This window comes from Anser brachyrhynchus (assembly GCF_964034855.1).
Source record: "Anser brachyrhynchus genome assembly, chromosome: 1".
Taxonomy (NCBI): domain Eukaryota; kingdom Metazoa; phylum Chordata; class Aves; order Anseriformes; family Anatidae; genus Anser; species Anser brachyrhynchus.
In genome coordinates this window covers 169,933,920-169,953,076 of record NC_137694.1, presented here as the reverse complement: position 1 = coordinate 169,953,076, position 19,157 = coordinate 169,933,920, and the positions used below count along the sequence as shown (strand labels likewise).

The window sequence follows — 19,157 nt, the reverse complement described above, 5'->3', positions numbered from 1 at the left end:
CTTCTTTTTAAAGTCTCATATTCAAATTCCCACTTTTTTTAATCTTTCCCCCTTTTCAAGACTTTATTCACTAAAAGTGAATTTGAATGAGTTGAAAGAGTGCTACATGATGAAAAAAAAAAAAAAGAACATAGGTCTTTTATTGACAAATGCAGTTATCTTTTACACTTAAACTAGTCCTATTCCTTGCACACAAAAGTGACAGTTAAAATATTACCATTAAATACAAATTCCAGTTGACAAGAATCCTCTTATTTATAATATATAGAATCTTTATTCTAAAACATCCCCTTGTCTAATATTTTCTTTAATGCTGAAATTATCCTTGGTATTTCAAATACTTTGCTTCACCACAGAATGCTGTAACTCTGCCTTCTACATTCACTTGCTTACTTACAGAATTGCACAGCATGCTCAATTAGTAAATAAATAAGTTTTTTTAAAAAAAAGTAATGATTGTAGATAAAGACACTATCACACCAGACTTGATTTGATACAAATAAATACAGGTATATATTTGAGAAGAATAAGAAATGCATAAGTAAGTCCCTGGTAAGCACTTTTTCCCAGAACCTGAAAGCATGAATGAGCTACTATTATGTTTTTTTTTTTTACTATTATTAGAGAATATAATGTATATTCTATAGAAAAATTCTTCTATTGTATGTACAAGAGTATATAAAATATCATTTACAGATAAAATGGAAGGATATCATGGAAATTTTGCAAAATTAGAAGGACAATTTTTGTTGTCTCTGTGAAAGTTCAAAAAAGTGTTGGAAAATTCCCAGTTTCAACCACTGGAAAGGTTTTGTAGAGTTTTGCAACTAAATTTTCCAAAGAGAACATCTATACTGAGCATAATTTATCTTGGTGCTGAATGAAGCAGCTCTTTCCCTGCAACTCTCTATCCTCATTTCTACAAGTCATTGCCATGCTAAATATTGAAATGGGAACAGAGAAATTATCTTTGTTTTTCTCTCGGTTCTTCTCTTTCCCAGGCAGATACAAAAGAAGAAACAGAATGTATATAGACTAGTAGGAAATGTGAACTTGACAGTGAGGCAGGATAAATGGAGAATACAGATTGAGATATGCTACGAAACAGGAAAGTCTGGTAACAGGGAATGTTAATGGAGTGTAGAGTCTAGAAATGTCAGGACAAGAAGAGGAGGCAACAGAAATAGTCAGATAGACGAGAAAAATCTTGTAATGAAAGAAATAATCAGGGTGGCATGAAACTGAGTTCAGGAAAGAGCACTGTAAGAATGGGTACCTAAGGACTGGGAAGCTGGACTGGGGGTACAGGGGAGAAAAAAAAAAAGCACTTTTGAGACAGGAAAGAGTGAGATTAGTCTTTGACAAAAGGTGGAATTTGCATGGGAAGAGAGAAACTAGGAGGAATTGGGACACAGAGGTATAGGTGTGACATGCTAAAGGGGACACAGAAAAAGGAAAGGGAATCCTCCTTCCAGTATTGGAGCTAAACACAAAGAGTCCTGCTGACACAGCATTACCCATCTGTTATCAACTTTTTATGAAGCCTGTCACCCTATAACAACTGATCCACAAAGACAATAAGCTCCTGCAAATATATTTTTTGTTGTAAGGCTACATATTACACATGGTAGATCTAAAAGTTCCAAACTCTTATATGATGATTAAAATTAATATATTAAACTTCAAAAAATTGCAGTCAATTAAATTAATTTCTTTGTTTGTTTGTTTGTTTTGTTTTTTCTTTTCCTTGAATATATATATGTGTGTGTGTTAATACTGCAAAGTAGAGACAGGAAATGTCAGAATTAAGGTTGCCTTTGCAATATAATCCAATATCATGATCATTATGTTCTAGGCCTTTAATTAAATAATCATCTATTTTATTTTGTGGGGTTTTGTTTGTTTGTTTGTTATTTACCCTTGAACCACCTTGGACAGATGAATCGAGGAAAAGTCAACATTACTGAGAATGTTGCTTATAAGACCTTGATTTCATTTGTTACACAATTGGAAATATATGAAATGAGCACAAGAAGGCAAAAGATAGCTGGAAAAGAAAGGATGATCATGGTTAAAAAGCTGAAGCGCTATTTCTACATAGCTTGGGATAAGTCTTTTAGAATATATACTTCCAAAATACTTAGTAATTATGTGTTGCTCATCTTATGAATATCTCAGTCCATAAGGGAAACTGGATTCAATGGGAACAGTAATTAGAATACAATGAACACGTTTGCCAAAAATGCAAAGTATTCTCAAAAATCAGGTCCTAGTTACTTGAAAGTAAAGCAATTTATCATCTCTGTTTTTCTGTGACTGTTTCCCAGATTTAAAATGGGAATACTCCAAACTATGCTTCCTTGCAGGTATGGTCTGAAGATAAATCAATTAATGTTTGCAAGGAACTCGGACACTGCATTGAATCCTGTAATAGAATGGCCTCCGAAGAAATTAGAAGTGTGCCTTTGTACCAAAAAAAATATAAATAATAATAATAATAAAAAAAAAAATATCTGGATGTAGTAATGTAGTCTGGATGTACAAAGTAGCATGATGACTGGATTCTTACTAAGCCAATAGCATCAATTGGTGCTTTGAATCAGGCATGCATTTTATGGGAAGAAAAACAGGATTCTAGAACAACAAATGTGTCATAACATGTACCCACTTCCCAGGCAACATTTAATCTAGCATATTCTGACCTTTGCAATACGGACTTGGCAGACATAACATGCAATTTAAATCTTGTATATATGTGTATACACTTGTGTGTTTGTCCCACATAAGGATTTGTTGCCTCTTTTGTATTTGTGTATATGACCAAAACATTAAAAGATTATTAAAAGACTTTTTATTCTGTTTTTACAGACTCCTTGTAGCACACTAGTAACAATGCTTTATGAATTAGGAAAAGTGATTAAATAAGACACAGATGATGTCAAATAATTCTGTTAAGATGTTTGACATCAAAATGAAAATAAAGGCAATTGAGAGTGATTACTGGTGCTAATCATTTTAGGCTTGCCTTTGAAAAATTCACCTTCATTTACAATTGAAACCAAACGTTAATTTTGTTTTTTTACTATTCATGTAGGTAGCTTTAGCTTGTTAACTAGAGAGGACAATATAACACAAATGCTATCTTAATTTTTTTTTCTTTACTAATACCTTGATGTTTGCAATATATATAAATTTACATTCACAGGGGAAGTAATAAAGCTCTCCTTAGTATTTCATGTATAAGTTTACTAAGCAGATTCATTTTATTAAAATGTAAATAATGGAATGTGGTAAATAAAAGAAAAAAAATGAAGGGAATAAACAATTTATTGATTCTTAATGTTCAGAGTAGCGTATTGAAACACATCTTTCAGTAGCTGCCACTGAATATTGGCTATGAAATTTTCATCATGCCTTGAGTGTTACCCATTAGGTTTAGCCATTTATATCATTAAAAGGCTCAAAGTATTTCAAATAGGCCTTTGAAAACATTGTTATCCTAAATCTAACTATACATATGCACAAAAAAATGCATTCAGCAAGTCTAAGATCCAGCCCAATATTGCTTCAAATTAATTATTCTTCTTTAATTCCACTGTACAAACAGAAATGACCTATTAATTTAAAGAAAATCTATCAACACAAAATGTATTCTACCTTATAAACAAGCAAGATGAACTTGACCTTGTTTGAACTTGTTTTGATGTGGCCCAGATGGTAGGCTACATGCCTGAATAGCAGTCTAAAGCTGAGGAAAAACTCATATAGCAAGATCTAGATTTATAGCCTTTTGCAAATTCCTACCTTGTATTGTCCTTTCAGCATCTGTTCTGCCCCCGCTGCGGTCAGCTTCTATCTCTGGGGTCAGAGAGTCTAGAAGCATAGAAAGGTAAAACTGACACATATTTCATTTGATTCTTATAGCCGTTTTTACAACCTGTTACTCTAAAGCTGAATTACAATACAATCAACCTTTGTCAGTTTTTTTAATGTTGAACAATGACTGGAGGCCAGGACAATTTTTTGTTAGACTAGGAATATTAATGAGCAATAGATATTTCAAGCATAAAGGTGGGAAGAAAAAGTAAAAGAATATATATATATATATTTTTAAATAGCTAATAATATAAAATTGTCCTAGTTGGGACATTCTCTGCACTGAATTTATTTGCACATACTATATAAACTAACAAAACAGAAAAGAGAGAAGCATCACTTGAAAAAAGAGAGAATTTATTTTATTTTATTTTTTTTTTACCCTCCCACCATGCTTTAAATTTTCAGTATAACCACCTTCTGTGGGCACTTAAATTAAAAGTTAATGACACAGAAGCAAAATCTAGCTTCTTACCATTTAGGACCCTGAGACTATCTGTTGAAGCTGCCTGTTTCAGTGTCTGTTCTGCTTGCTCCCGTCGTTTAGTCTCAAATTCAAGTGCTTCCTGCAATTTCCTCTTTGCCTTCTTTTCCTTCTTTAACCTTTTCTGAATTATTGCTAGGAAGAAGAAAATCAGTATACTCAAATTCAGATCTGAAACTTGGCTTCATGATTACATATTAAGAGTTCTAAGAAACAATACAACTGCAACAGTTTATATAAATTGAGTAATTATACAATATCAACTTAAAATATTTGAAATTTTGGGGAATCACACTGGGATATTTAAAGAATTACTGTTCTATACCATGCTATTGAAAACTGTAGGTGATATACAGCTACAGCAGAATGGTATTTAAAAAACAAAAAAAAATATATTTTTTTTTGTTTTTAATACACATATGGGGATCTGTGAATATCCAAATAAGAAAACCTTGGAACTAACAGTAAAATTTATTAAAAGAATCTGTGGCTTCTCTCCCCCAACAGCCAGTGCCCTAAATGCAACAGAACCTAAGCCCTTGGTCTGCTGTGCCCTTCACTCCATAGAGAAAAGCCCTCATCTTTCGAATTGTCCTCCAACCTGCTGCTTGCTTCAAGCCCTCCAGCCTCTTTGTGCCTGGTCTCTTCCTCATATTTATTTCTTATTCTCCTATATTCTCCTATATTCTCCTATATTCTTATTCTCTATATTCATATTCTCCTTTGTCCTTTCTCTTTTTTTTTTTCTTTTTTTTTTTTCTTCTCTCTGACAACTCTGGTCTCACCAATCTTGAAGAACTCATAACAAACTCTTTACAGTCGGAATACCTGGACAGTGACAGATCCCCCAGTCACGCAAATATTAGTTTGTATGTCAATTGTAAGGGAAAATACTCAGAAAGTAAGGAGTCTTCTAAAATTCAGTGTAGAAGGCACTAATTTAGAAAATATTTTCCCTCTATCTTTTGTTCATATTCTACAAGAAAAAGGGTTGCAAGATCAGTATATAAATGAATCACACAGGGGTTGTTTAAAAGAAGCTCCATTATGATTTTTTCTGTGTTACCAGTGAGTTCCTTCCAAACTGCACAAACTGCAACCTTACAACCACGAAAATACAACTTGTGTGATCCCTAACTGAAGGAATATATCACAGGTCATTTCCCCAGTGGAAAAGGGTAAGGTGATTTTTTTTTATTATTATTTTTTTTTCTTTTTCCTACTCAGTAAAAGCCAAACTGAGCCTCTAAAGAAATCATGAAGAGCTGTAGAGCACATCATTATCTCCCCCACGAAACCCAAACCCTTCTTACATAGCATGTTTAGGGTTTTCAGAGACGTGCATATAAGAGGCTTATTTTCCATAACATCTTCCTGGGCAACCTTTGCTAGAGAACCAGTTATTTTTACATTAACTACAGAAAAATTATCATTACCAAAACCGGATATTAGGTGATACTAGATTTGACTACAAAAATTTTATCTAGCCCTGTATCCTGCTTCAAAGTAATCTCTTGAACATGTTTAGGGAGGAATGCTGGAAAGGATAAAAATCTGCTTCCACCAGTTTATACACCTCATTTCCAGTAGTCTGTGCTGGTGATAATAATGATTTATTTAAAGGGAATTATTACTATGTCATTTATATGCTAAGAATAACTGCTTCTTGGATACTCTTGGTTATTTTTTGTTCTTATACAGAACTGTTCAGACACATAATGTATAAAAATACATATCCTGTAGTGAAAATAGTTACATCCAAGACTTTGGAATTTTGGCTTTTTCTCATTTTGTATAGTACCAACTACTTTACAGGCATATTGTCCCACACTGTCAAAAAACATGTAGTACCTATACAAAGGTTAAACTAAATACATTTTGAATCATTGCAGTTTTAATGTTTTCACTATAAGTACTTTGAAAGTGATTGCAATAAATGAGAAGGAGACATATGTTGCTTTCTGAATTAAAATGTCATCATGGCTGACACATTGTAGATGTGACTACAGCAGTCAGAGACAGGATTAGCAAGCCCTTACTGTGTAGCTGCTCACAGAAGAGATATTATCCTACTCTTACTGGTTGATGAGACATCCTACAGCCTTAGAAATCACTAATTGGAATATTTACAAAGGAAGGAAACAGTACAGTAAATAAGCAGCACTGTAGAACATATAGGAGCGGCAGTGAATTTAATGTTCCCCCAAATGGAAAAAAAAAAAAAAAATCAGATCTCCTGCCAGTAAAGAAAAAGTAATATTTGACTTGTGTTAACATGACAAGCAAAAGACAGACACTGATACAGGTTGCCTTGTGCTGAAGATCCCATTTATCTAATGGGCTTTGACCTGTGTGTGACAGAGTGCATATGTTTCTATGCTGTAGTTTTTTAAGTGTATTCAGGTTTTTCATAGGATATCGCTTAACTTACTAGGGCTATGCTACACTTCTCCCATTTTACTCATGCTTCCATTAAGATGTGAAACTTTCTTTGAGACATGACATTTGCTATTTGGAAAACTAATGTCAGGTAAAGCCTCCTAAGCATTTTTCTGTCTTTAATTGAAGAACAAATTCTCAAAGGAATTACAATCTGACCTTATTTGTTTCTCTCCTATTTTCTCTGCTCATTTTAAAAAATAATCTACTATTTTTCTTTGTTTTATACAGAAGTATCCACTATTAAAGATAGTCATCCTCATTACATTTTCTTTACTGTATACCACTACTAAGTGCTCAAAACCATTCCTCTTTGGTCTGACTCTTTTACCAGTGCAATGTCATCATTAGAAGGATACATATAAAAGAAGCAGATAGTGCTTAGTGCTGAAAATAACATTGTCAATTATTTCACTATCCTGAGCAAAATAAAGGACTATCACATGCTCTTTCTTGACATAGAACTTTGAGCAAAATTAATTTTACCTAATTTTAACCAGTGAAAGCATATGTGTCTAATTCAACTTAGTCAATGATATTCCCTTTGGTGTAAACAGGAAGAGAAAGAAGTTTCACAGTGTAATTGATACCACCTACCTGTCCAAGAGCAGGATGTAGGAATCTCTTTCTTTATTGAAAGAAAAGGAATTTATAATATTTGCTTAAATGAGGTGCTTAATTTCTATATGGCAAAATGCGAGTAAGGTCAGAGGGGTCCTCTAAAAAAGGGATATATGACTGAGGGGTTGTGAAACACAGAAGTAGATAAGGATGTGAAGAATAACTGGGCCATTTTAAAAAACTTCTTTAAAGGTGTAAGTAATGCAATTTTACTGACTAAAATAGGCCAGTTGTGGACAAAGGAATGATTCATTGCACAGTTGTGATAATTGTTAAGAGTAGTTGTCTTTAAAAATGTATTCTTATAAGTTTAAAAGGGAAATTAATGCTGTGGCAGTCCTACTCTTTAATAGGTCAAGGCACGAAATAGAATTACATTGCTTATTTACAGGTAGAATGTTAGTTAAAGGTATAATGATATTGGTCGTGAATCCAGGAGTTCTCGGGGTTCCTTAACTCAATGTTTCACAGAAAAATAAATTATAACTCTATCCCTGAAAAAATATTTATCTGACTTGTCATGGTCTGTGTTAAACAGGAAGCTAGCCCCAGAGGTTAACTGCCCCTTGTGAAGTAACCAGACAATATTAAAGGGCAAGACATATATAAATAAAAAAAGAGAGCCATAAAGGAAGATGGGAACATGCTCATAATGCAAATAGTTATGTAAATCACTATAAACTGCCTTAACTTTACTACCAATATTTTAGAAAAGTGTACTTATATAAGTGTATATTATATATAATATATATATGGTCTACTATATACTATATATAAAATATATACTTTATATCATCCTAATAATATAATGGAATTATAAAGAATTATTTAACAAGTATATATATGTACCGTGAGTTCTCTTTCAAGAAGAACCTTAGCTGTTCCTTCTATAAACGTGTTTGAACTGCTGCATTATACAAGGCTTACATATTACTATTACCTTTATATTTATGACATACAATTTACCTAAATATGCAATGCATGACTCTATCACATAAGAACAAAAATGAATTCATAACACCTTGCAGCATCTTAAATTTGATAAAAGTTTTGTTTGTATTAAGTAGCTATTCCTTTTCATAATGATCACAAGCTGACAAAGTCCACAACAACACCTTCTGCATTTATAATTGTGCTGTGCATTACTGATATGTTGGAACAAGTCAAAACAAAACAAAACAAAACAAACAACAAACACAAACAAACAAACAAAACAAATATCACACATACACAAGAAAAAGGCACCTTTGTTATAAATCTCATAAAGATCCTATGCAGAATCAGGATTTGGCAGGGTGCAAAATTTCCTGTATAGCAGTCAGCAGAAACAAAACATGAGCATAGGAGAAAAGTTTTGATCAAACACAGGTGCTTGATGGAAAATTAGGTTTCCAGAGAAAATACATTTCAGGCATTTATGTTTGCTTAATGAAGATACCTCTGTTCTTCTGCTCCACAGCCAACTGTTTTTCAAGTGTTTCCCTCAGTTCTCGTTCCCTGAAGAGCTCCATCTTTAGCTCTGTCTTTTCCAGTTGGACCTGTTTCTCTTGAGCTCTGGCATTGTCTATAGCAACCTTTAGTAGACCCTGTTCAAAGATAAAGTTGGATATTTTAATGTTTAAAGAATGTTAGAACAGCTGACATAATAAACAACTTCTGTTATTTATCTTTGATTAGTCATGTGAGATTTTACAAATGAAATAATCCTGTTACTGGGTCAAAGCCTCCCAATTATCAACAACAAATTTTTACTAGAGTTAATTTTAAGAGGTGGACAAAAAATCTGTAAAAAGTAGAGAGTCAAGCTTTCACTGATGACACAAACTGGTCTTTAACTATGCATATAACTAATGTGAAAAAGTTATTGGGGTAGGTTTATTCTTCATAAGAGATAAAAACAAAAACAAAACAAAAAAAACACTATATCAGCAACTTGCCTGTAACCAAAACAAAAATCTGTTCCATAGAAAAAGAATTGGCAGTCTAAATATTTGTCACCCACAGAATGGTAAATTCAGTCTCTAGTACTACTCAAGCTCCTTATTGTTGTTAGTTACTATTATACGTTATATTATTTCCAAGGAAGATTACGTTATTGGGATACCAAGCAGAGGACACTCACAAAGCAGTAAGATCTCTGTCTTAAAAAGTCTATTCTTGATCTTGTACAATTATTATCTCACAGCAGAAGACAAAACATAATTGTGTCTTACTTTCTTGACCTGGGATGGTCAGGAAAAAAACCTACCTTTTTTGTTGTTATTGTATCAGGAAATAATGATTCAGCTTATACTATTTTTTTCTTGAGAATTCAACTCCACAATTCCACAAATCTTTTCACAGGAAACAGACAGAATTTAGCATAGCTAATAACTAGTTAGTTAAGACACTGAGATAAGCTATGAAAAAGAGGAGAGGAAATAGGACAGATAGAAATAAATCAGTATGGACAGAAAATAATTCAATATTCCAGAAGTTTGTTTGTCAGGCTCTTGGGTCTACACCTCAATCTCTTCTCTTGCAGATATCATAATATAGTAGATAATTAAGCATGGCTATGCATATATGATCCTGTATGAATATGAACCTAACTATACTATATCTTAGGCAAGTCTCCTGACAGCTTACCTCCATAGAGCTAATTAGACCCAACAGAGATTTAATTACTGATATAAAGCAAAATAATGCCAACAAAAGAGACTGAGAGGTCTCTAGCAGGTATGTTAGGGAAGCATTCAGCTAACAGATAAGAGGTTCACACTCAAGACCTGGCCTCAGAACCAGGTACTACAGACATAAAGTCATGTCCTCCAGCTCACAAGTAAGTTCCCTCACCACTCAGGCACACTTCCTAAATCAGATTCTGTGTTTCAAGTCTTTTCACTAAAATTCTTTGAAATATCCCCCAAAAGAACAAGTGAGAATTATGATACTTAAAAATGGAACAAAAGCATACTTCATGTGTTAGTCTGCACACTTCTCCTGCTAGCCTTCCTAGTGTTAATGACTGCTTTGAAATCTGTATCCTTCAAACACCTCTTTTAATTCTGTTTTCAGGGCCTATTATTTTCAGTACTCCTCATCCTCATTTTTAAGTAAATTTTTGCCTCAAGTGTTATCTCATGCAGAGCTTAATTCTTTGCAGCTCTATTGTACTTCAATCTATGAAGTCCACAGAAGCAGAAAAAACTAAACACCTTCCAACTGCAAGGTCCATATGGTCACTTAAATGATATACACTACAGAAGTATAGAACCGCATTTGAAAATATCTAACAACAGGAACTCAACAGATGTGCTTACAAATATATTTCAAGTTTTAGCAGTTTTCTTTAAAAGAACAAAAATCTATTCTAAAATATCCAAAACACAAAGGTATTTTGTGGTGAATGCTAAACCTCGGTGACTATTAAAGAAAATTGCCTAAAGCTAAATACAAAGTTCTGTAGATATATACAAAGCAAAATATCCTTTAAAACATGTGTAAAGTCTTTGCAATCTACTTTTTTAATGTTACTGGTCACCTGAAATCAACTTCACCCACCCTATTCACCTATGCTTACAACCATCATAAACTGTGTTTTCTATAATGGATGCTTCTGAAATACTGTGAAATTCAGGTAGGAGTTATTTATTAATGTTTGTTTCTGGTTTATGCTTGAACTCTAGAATATTTTAATCTCCAATTCATCACTTACTAGATAGAACATGTGATTCACCCAAATCACTAATAAACTAGGATCAAGTGAAATTATAAAATTATATGAAGGGTATTTGTTGATGAAAAGTATATTGTCAGATAATTTTAAATCTACAAACACCCTCCTCCAAAATTCTTGCAATTCATCATTTTTAACAGTAAAATTGACCTGCTAAAATAACTGCCATCTTTACTCAATTCAACTACATTCTTGTACATGTTTCTTCTTCATCAGGAACAAACAATTAGTAACAAATGAAAGAGATCATTACATCAAGTGCCCTTTTAGATCACCCCAATTAAAACTTTAGTTTAGCTGTATTTTAATTCTAAGATACCAAATTCTAATTTTCTGCTCTGATTGCTCTTGTTGACTTATCTTTGAAAGATGTACTCTCAGTGCAAAGCCTAGAGATTATTTAGCAAGCTGCCAATGTTGGCATCGCTTAATGTGTTGATTGGTTGTATTATCAGTAGCAGTTTAAAATAAATTACTATTAAATTATTACTGTCTTTGGCTGGCAAAGCACAATATTTTGGTGTTCTTTAAATATGAAACAATAATTATGAATAAACATGGAAAATAATGCTAGTGTAGCACTGATGTGTGTAACTTTATATTAAGAATTGCTGCAAAGTATGAAGCTGCTAAAAGCATGTTACATTTTCTACACCATACTTCCTCCTCCAACCTTTTTTTTTTTAAAAAAAAAAACTTGCTGCTAACGTAGGTAATGGTAATACATTACCTATTGCTGCTGATTATGTCTGAAAAATATTAGCTTTTTGAAGCCAAGACACACTAGGGACTACTTATAAGCTACACAAAATTGTTTCATTTTTAGAAGTTAAATCAGTGCACATCAGTAGGCATCCAATGTGAAATAAAAAGTCTGCATGAGAGCCAAACTGATGCATATGCAAAAGTGCTGCTGTTGCCAATGACATCTCTAATGCAAAAATACTGGAAACATTCAATATCTCCCTGTATTTAATGCAGAAGGGGCTGAGAAAAGCAACTAAAAAGTAGAGCATCTAAAAATCATCAGTGCCCCTTGGAACAGGAATAGCAATTTCGGAGTTGCATGAAATTCTGTTAATTCTCCCAGTGGATCATCTGTAAAAGATTATACAAAATGCAGTATGTCCAACTTGTATTTGCTATGGCTAATCCTCTAACCTGATATTAAATCAATATGCTGCCAATGACAATGGGAAATGTATTGCAATACAGGGCATTAACAAAAGGAAAATATTTCCCTTTAGGGAAGGTCAGATGTTACGGAGGCTGGATAATGATGATTGTAGTGAACATGCTCAGGTTCCAGATTTGTTTTTAATACAGTATCTGGAGCCAGGCTTTAAACATGGGATGCTATTCTTCCTCTCTCTGTCACTGTTAATATATATATTTTTTTATTTCAGTGTAACGTAAAATGTTGACTTTTTTTCCCTGGAAATTTATAGCCAAATCCGGTTTTGGTTTGTTTACTTCATTTACTTGTTCTGATATTTTTCACTGATAAATTCTCCAGATGTGTTCTAAATAAAAAGTTAAGTTGATGTATGGTTGCTATTTCTTCCCATTCACTAACTAATACATATCTCCAATATTTCTGAAAGCAGCCCCTTGTTAGGACCTTCTACTGATCCCTTAGAAATTAAACATTAAAGATATCTCTGCCTTAAAGCCGGTATTATCAATCACTATTAAACAACAACAACAACAATAATAATAATAATAAATGACTAAAATAATGTGTGGTATATTTTCAAAGGGTAGGAAAAAAAGTTGTATAGAAGCTTTTTCTAATTCTAGCTTCATCTACTGTGTGTTACAGGTAATAAACTTCAGTTAGCTACATAGTTATATGTGACCTAAAAATTGTCTTACTAGTTAATCCAGTGGTTTGCCTAGAAGACCATATTTTGTTTCCAGCAATTGCCCATAGTGAGTGAAAAAGGAAAACTAAAAGAATAAGGCATGAATGTAGAGAAGCTTTTCTCATCAAATCTTCCAGCTTCCAGAGATTTGTAGCTCAGGGCTTCCTTTGTGGTATTAGGTATTCCTGGTGAAGGCACTTGCAAATAACACTACTTCTCTTTTAGGTAGGAAATTGCATATAATTTGTGTGCTCTCATTACTGTTGGAAAAAAAAACAAAAACAAAAACAAAAACAAAAACAAAAAAACAGTATATTATATATTGTATTAACTTTTGTTTGTATTTTTTTTGTATTAACAGCCAGGAAGGCTGGGCACTCCTCAAGAAGGAAATCTTAATGGCTCAGGAGCGGTCTGTCCCCACATGCCCAAAGACGAGCCGACGCGGAACTAGACCGGCCTGGCTGAGCAGAGAGTTGTGGCTCGAGCTTAGGAGAAAAAGGAGGGTTTATAATCTTTGGAAAAGAGGGCGGGCTACTCAGGAAGACTATAAGGATGTTGCGAGGCTGTGCAGGGAAAAAATTAGAAAGGCCAAAGCTCATCTGGAGCTCAATCTGGCTACTGCCCTTAAAGATAACAAAAAACGTTTTTACAAATACATCAACACAAAAAGGAGGACTAAGGAGAATCTCCATCCTTTACCGGATGCGGGGGGAAATTTAGTTACAAAAGATGAGGAAAAGGGTGAGGTGCTCAATGCTTTCTTTGCCTCAGTCTTTAGCAGCGAGACCGGTTGTTCTCTGGATACCTGGTACCCTGAGCTGGTGGAAGGGGATGGGGAGCAGGATGTGGCCCTCACTGTCCATGAGGAAATGGTTGGCGACCTGCTACAGCACTTGGATGTACGCAAGTCGATGGGGCTGGATGGGATCCACCTGCGGGTACTGAGAGAACTGGCGGAGGAGCTGGCCAAGCCGCTTTCCATTATTTATCAGCAGTCCTGGCTATCAGGGGAGGTCCCAGTCGACTGGCGGCTAGCAAATGTGACGCCCATCTACAAGAAGGGCCGGAGGGTAGACCCGGGGAACTATAGGCCTGTTAGCTTGACCTCAGTGCCAGGGAAGCTCATGGAGCAGATTATCTTGAGTGTCATCAAGCGGCACTTGCAGGGCAACCAGGCAATCAGGCCCAGTCAGCATGGGTTTATGAAAGGTAGGTCCCGCTTGACGAACCTGATCTCCTTCTATGACAAAGTGACGCGCTTGGTGGATGAGGGAAGGCTGTGGATGTGGTCTACCTTGACTTCAGTAAGGCTTTTGACACCGTTTCCCACAGCATTCTCCTTGAGAAACTGGCTGCTCGTGGCTTGGACTGGCGTACGCTTCGTTGGGTTAGAAACTGGCTGGATGGCCGGGCCCAAAGAGTTGTGGTGAATGGACTCAAATCCAGTTGGAGGCCGGTTACTAGTGGAGTCCCCCAGGGCTCAGTGCTGGGGCCGGTCCTCTTTAATATCTTTATCGATGACCTGGATGAGGGGATCGAGTGCACCCTCAGTAAGTTTGCAGATGACACCAAGTTAGGTGCGTGTGTCGATCTGCTCGAGGGAAGGAAGGCTCTGCAGGAGGATCTGGATAGGCTGGACCGATGGGCTGAGGTCAACTGCATGAAGTTCAACAAGGCCAAATGCCGGGTCCTGCATCTGGGGCACAACAACCCCAAGCAGAGCTACAGGCTGGGAGAAGAGTGGTTGGAAAGCTGCCTGGCAGAGAAGGACCTGGGAGTACTGGTTGACAGTCAGCTGAATATGAGCCAGCAGTGTGCTCAGGTGGCCAAGAAGGCCAACAGCATCCTGGCTTGCATAAAAAGCAGTGTGGCCAGTAGGTCTAAGGAGGTGATTGTCGCCCTGTACTCGGCTCTGGTGAGGCCGCACCTCGAGTACTGTGTTCAGTTTTGGGCCCCTCGCTACAAGAAGGACATGGAGGTGCTTGAGAGAGTCCAGAGAAGGGCAACGAAGCTGGTGAGGGGTCTGGAGAACAAGTCTTACGAGGAGCGGCTGAGGGAGCTGGGCTTGTTCAGCCTGGAGAAGAGGAGGCTCAGGGGAGACCTCATCGCTCTCTACAGGTACCTTAAAGGAGGCTGTAGAGAGGTGGGCGTTGGTCTATTCTCCCACGTGCCTGGTGACAGGATGAGGGGTAATGGGCTAAAGTTGTGCCGGGGAGGTTTAGGTTGGACGTTAGGAAGAACTTCTTTACTGAAAGGGTTGTTAGGCATTGGAATGGAGTGCCCAGGGAGGTGGTTGAGTCACCATCCCTGGAGGTCTTTAAAAGATGTTTAGATGTAGCCCTTAGTGATATGGTTTAGTGTAGGACTTGTTAGTGTTAGGGCTGAGGTTGGACTAGATGATCTTGGAGATCTCTTCCAACCTAGACGATTCTGTGATTCTGTGATTCTGTGATATTGTATTAGCTTTCTTCCACAGGTAAAATTCTGCAATTTGTAACTGGGTGCTAACTTAGTAACATAAGCTAAGATGGCATAGCTTGATTATCTCTACAGACAACTCTAGGAAGACATTTTTGTAATATCTCAGAGTGAATATCTCCATCACAGGTAAAGGCATATTGTACAAATATAAATGATATTTTCCATTAACATTTTCTGTGAGGAATAAATTTCTCTTGAATTTTAGCAGAAGCCAAAAAAAAAAAAAAAATTGAATTAAAACTGTGATTTTTACTTTATCCAGCGTTTGTAATATTTTTCCCTAGTGTATTTAGTTGTAGATGGAAACAGTGCAGAAGACTCACAGCAATAAAGCTAGTTGTTTGCTTTGTTTTCATAAGGGAATTTAGTTGATAATCATGCATTTCTTTTCTTAATATCAGTGAGATACTTGCAACTTATTTTACATACCTCTTAAAAAAAATAATAGCAGCAAATTGTGTCAACACAATGCAGTCTTGATAGAGAAATGTAGCTATTGGTGAAACTGATTCATCCATTAGATATTAATAGAAATTTTGCTCAGGGTCAAAACTGAATATTCAGACTCTAAAAGCCTAAATAACATCACTATTACCCAGGAATGTTGCAGTATCATGAAAGGCTATGGCTGTAACAGGCTTTGGCATAATTGGGCCGTGACTTAAAAAGGTGAGAGGTATGAAAACATCTTTAGCCTTCTCACTAGTACCCACATAGCATTTTGCCGTGACCCACCTTCCATCAACCTTCATTCACTCTGCAGCTGCACATAGACTTCCAGAACTTAATCTGGAAAAAACCAACAAATATACATTGGGAAGGAAAACTATCACTTAATTTAAGCTCTCTCAATAAGAAAATATTGCCGCCATCTAATTTATTTTATTTGTGTCTATTTGATTATACTTTGTTACAGTTAATTATTTATATCTCAGCAATCCCAGTAAAACTTATGTCTTCGTTGTTCCGGATTCTGCATATTGTGATTATTTCCTCTTTAAATGTAAAAATAATTAAATATTATTATTATTTTTAAAATAAGTATTTATTAAGTCCTGATTTTGGCCAGGATAGAGTTAATTTTCTTTCTAGTAGCTGGTATGTTGTTCTGTTTTGGATATAGGATGGGAATAATGTTGATAACACACTGACCTTTTAGTTGTTGTTAAGCAGTGTTTACGAAGAGCCAAGTACTTTTCAGCTTCTCGCACTGCCCTGCCAGAGAGGAAGCTGGGGGTGTGCAAGAAGCTGTGAAGGGACACACCTAAGACAGCTGACCCAAACTGGCCAAAAGGATATCCCATATCATATGATGTGATACTGAACAATAAAACTGGGGGGAGTTGGATGGGAGAGGCAGAGGGAGAGAGGAACACCTTTACTCAAGGTGAGCATCAGCTGGCTGGTGGTGAGCAATTGCATTGTGCATTACTTGTTTGTTTGTTTGTTTTAACATTTGTTGTTGTTGTTATTGTTTTTACTTGTAGGGTTCTTTTCCTTTTTTTCTTCTTCTTTTCTTTTTTTTTTTTGTTTTCTCACTGAACTGTCCTTATCTCAATCCATGAGTTCTTTCAATTTTCTTTTCAGTCTTCTCTCCATCCCACTGCGAGGTGCAGCGTAAACAAATGTCTGTGTGGTGCTTAGCTGTCAGCTGGGTTAAACCACAACAGGTATTTATGGAGAAGTAAAAAAAGAAATGTTTATGATATTAAAAAACATTTGATGACAGCTATAGCAAACAGACTTGTCTGATATTAGCCTAGAGTTATGGACTACTGATTAGGCATTATTCATTTACCTTTAATATAGATGGAAAACACAGACTTGCCTAGCATCTGGTGGACAATTTTAAAGAACGACTCAGACTTGTAAAATGGAAGTAAGTGGACTAAGACACCAAGCTCAAGCGACAGCTATCATCTAAGTTCTTCAACACCTTCAAGACTTTTGGCACATTTTGTTTTCAAATATCAAAAGTGTTCACAAATTTTCTACTTACAAACCCAAAAGCACAATCCCCATGGTCAGATTTAGGATCCTCCTCACCCTGACAAAGTTCAATACTAGATATTCTGTTGTCCATATTTTAAACCAGGACAGACATTACAGCTTCTGGAGACACCCATGTCCTCTATTACACAGATCCTTCCTCTCACACAACTGAGTAAACACAGTGTATCACAACACAGGCATCTACCATTACATCCATGCAGATTTGTATAGACAGAGGTTGCTTGTCTATGTATTCATGTGATCCTCATAATCCTAAAATGTAGGCATCCTCCATCACTGCATTTGGCAGGTCACCTAATGAAAATGTGCATTTCACAGGCAGACATATACCCATCCTATGAAAGGACACATCCGTATTTTGGTCATGTGGGATCTTAGGAAAAAGGGAATGGTGTTTAGCAAAACTACTCATCTAGCCCTTGGCTAGATTTGCTGTTATCTTACTCAAAAGCTCCTCAACAGCAGAGGCAGGGAACAAACTGTAGGCCAGATGATCTTTTCTAGAAAGTCAGATATGGTGCATTGCTGGTAACCTCTGTCATTAATGTCAGTAGAGCTGGAACAAGAGAATGGTGAGGGAGCTTACTGCTCAATGTCTTCTTTGAATCCACACCTTTGCACTGAAAAGGATGCAGAACTAACCTGGGCCAAAGGAAAATAAAGAGGAATTGACTCATGTACTAGAGGCATCATGAATTTCAGGTGGTGCTTATGTGTTTCCTAACAAAGTCACAAATGATGTTACAAGCACTGGCCATAGTACAAAACTGTCCTGTTCCAAAAATCCTGTAAAGGAGTTTGAACTTGTAGTCAAATATGTAAAATTCACTTCTGCAAGTGTCACTATCAGAGGGCGTAGTTCACCTGTTTGTCTGAGGTAGCTTCCTCTCATTACAAAAAAAAAAACTGAAAATGGAAACCATTTTTAGGTCACCAATTAAAGAAACTGTCATTGTTGTGCACAGATTATTGTAACAGACTCTACTGTTTTAAAGAGAATACTTAAGTATTTCTACACAGTTAGGAAAATAATTCTCTCTCTATATATAATTATATTTATAATGTCTGTCTATATTGAGAGAGAAAAATATTTTTAAAGTAGTCCTGATGGAGATGAAATGTATGGGGAAAAAAAAAAAAAAAACCTAAAAAAATGATGTACGTGAAAGAATTCCCAGAGGTCTGTGGGAATGATGTAGCGAGACATGGGGACAAACTGAAAGAATCCAAAAGGTTTTAAAACCCACCTGTTTACCCTGACTGGTGATTTGTCATGATGTGGAAACTCAAAGCAAGGAGCAGAAGTAGAAAAATAAAAATAAAATAATAATAAAATAAAAAAAGAAGTCATGATCTTGCCTTTTGTTTTATCTCTTCAGCATATAAGATCAGTTTAAGAAAAAGAAAAAAGAAAAAAGGAAAAAGGAAAAAGGAAAAGGAAAAGGAAAAGGAAAAGGAAAAGGAAAAGGAAAAGGAAAAGGAAAAGGAAATGGAAAAGGAAAAGGAAAAGGAAAAGGAAAAGGAAAAGGAAAAGGAAAAGGAAATGGAAAAGGAAAAGGAAAAGGAAATGGAAAAGGAAAAGGAAAAGGAAAAGGAAAAGGAAAAGAAAAGGAAAAGGAAAAGGAAAAGGAAAAGGAAAAGGAAAAGGAAAAGGAAA

The 19,157-nt window shown here is 35.7% G+C and overlaps 1 protein-coding gene across 1 annotated transcript in view; it reads right to left on the bottom strand.

Moving 5' to 3' along the window:
• The window catches only part of DACH1 (dachshund family transcription factor 1), a 384,876-nt gene that overhangs the window by 34,544 nt on the left and 331,175 nt on the right, over positions 1-19,157 (bottom strand). Inside the window, 3 exon segments of the mRNA XM_080561250.1 lie at positions 3,805-3,873; positions 4,352-4,495; positions 8,859-9,006. Of these exon segments, the coding sequence (XP_080417376.1) occupies positions 3,805-3,873; positions 4,352-4,495; positions 8,859-9,006 (361 nt within the window).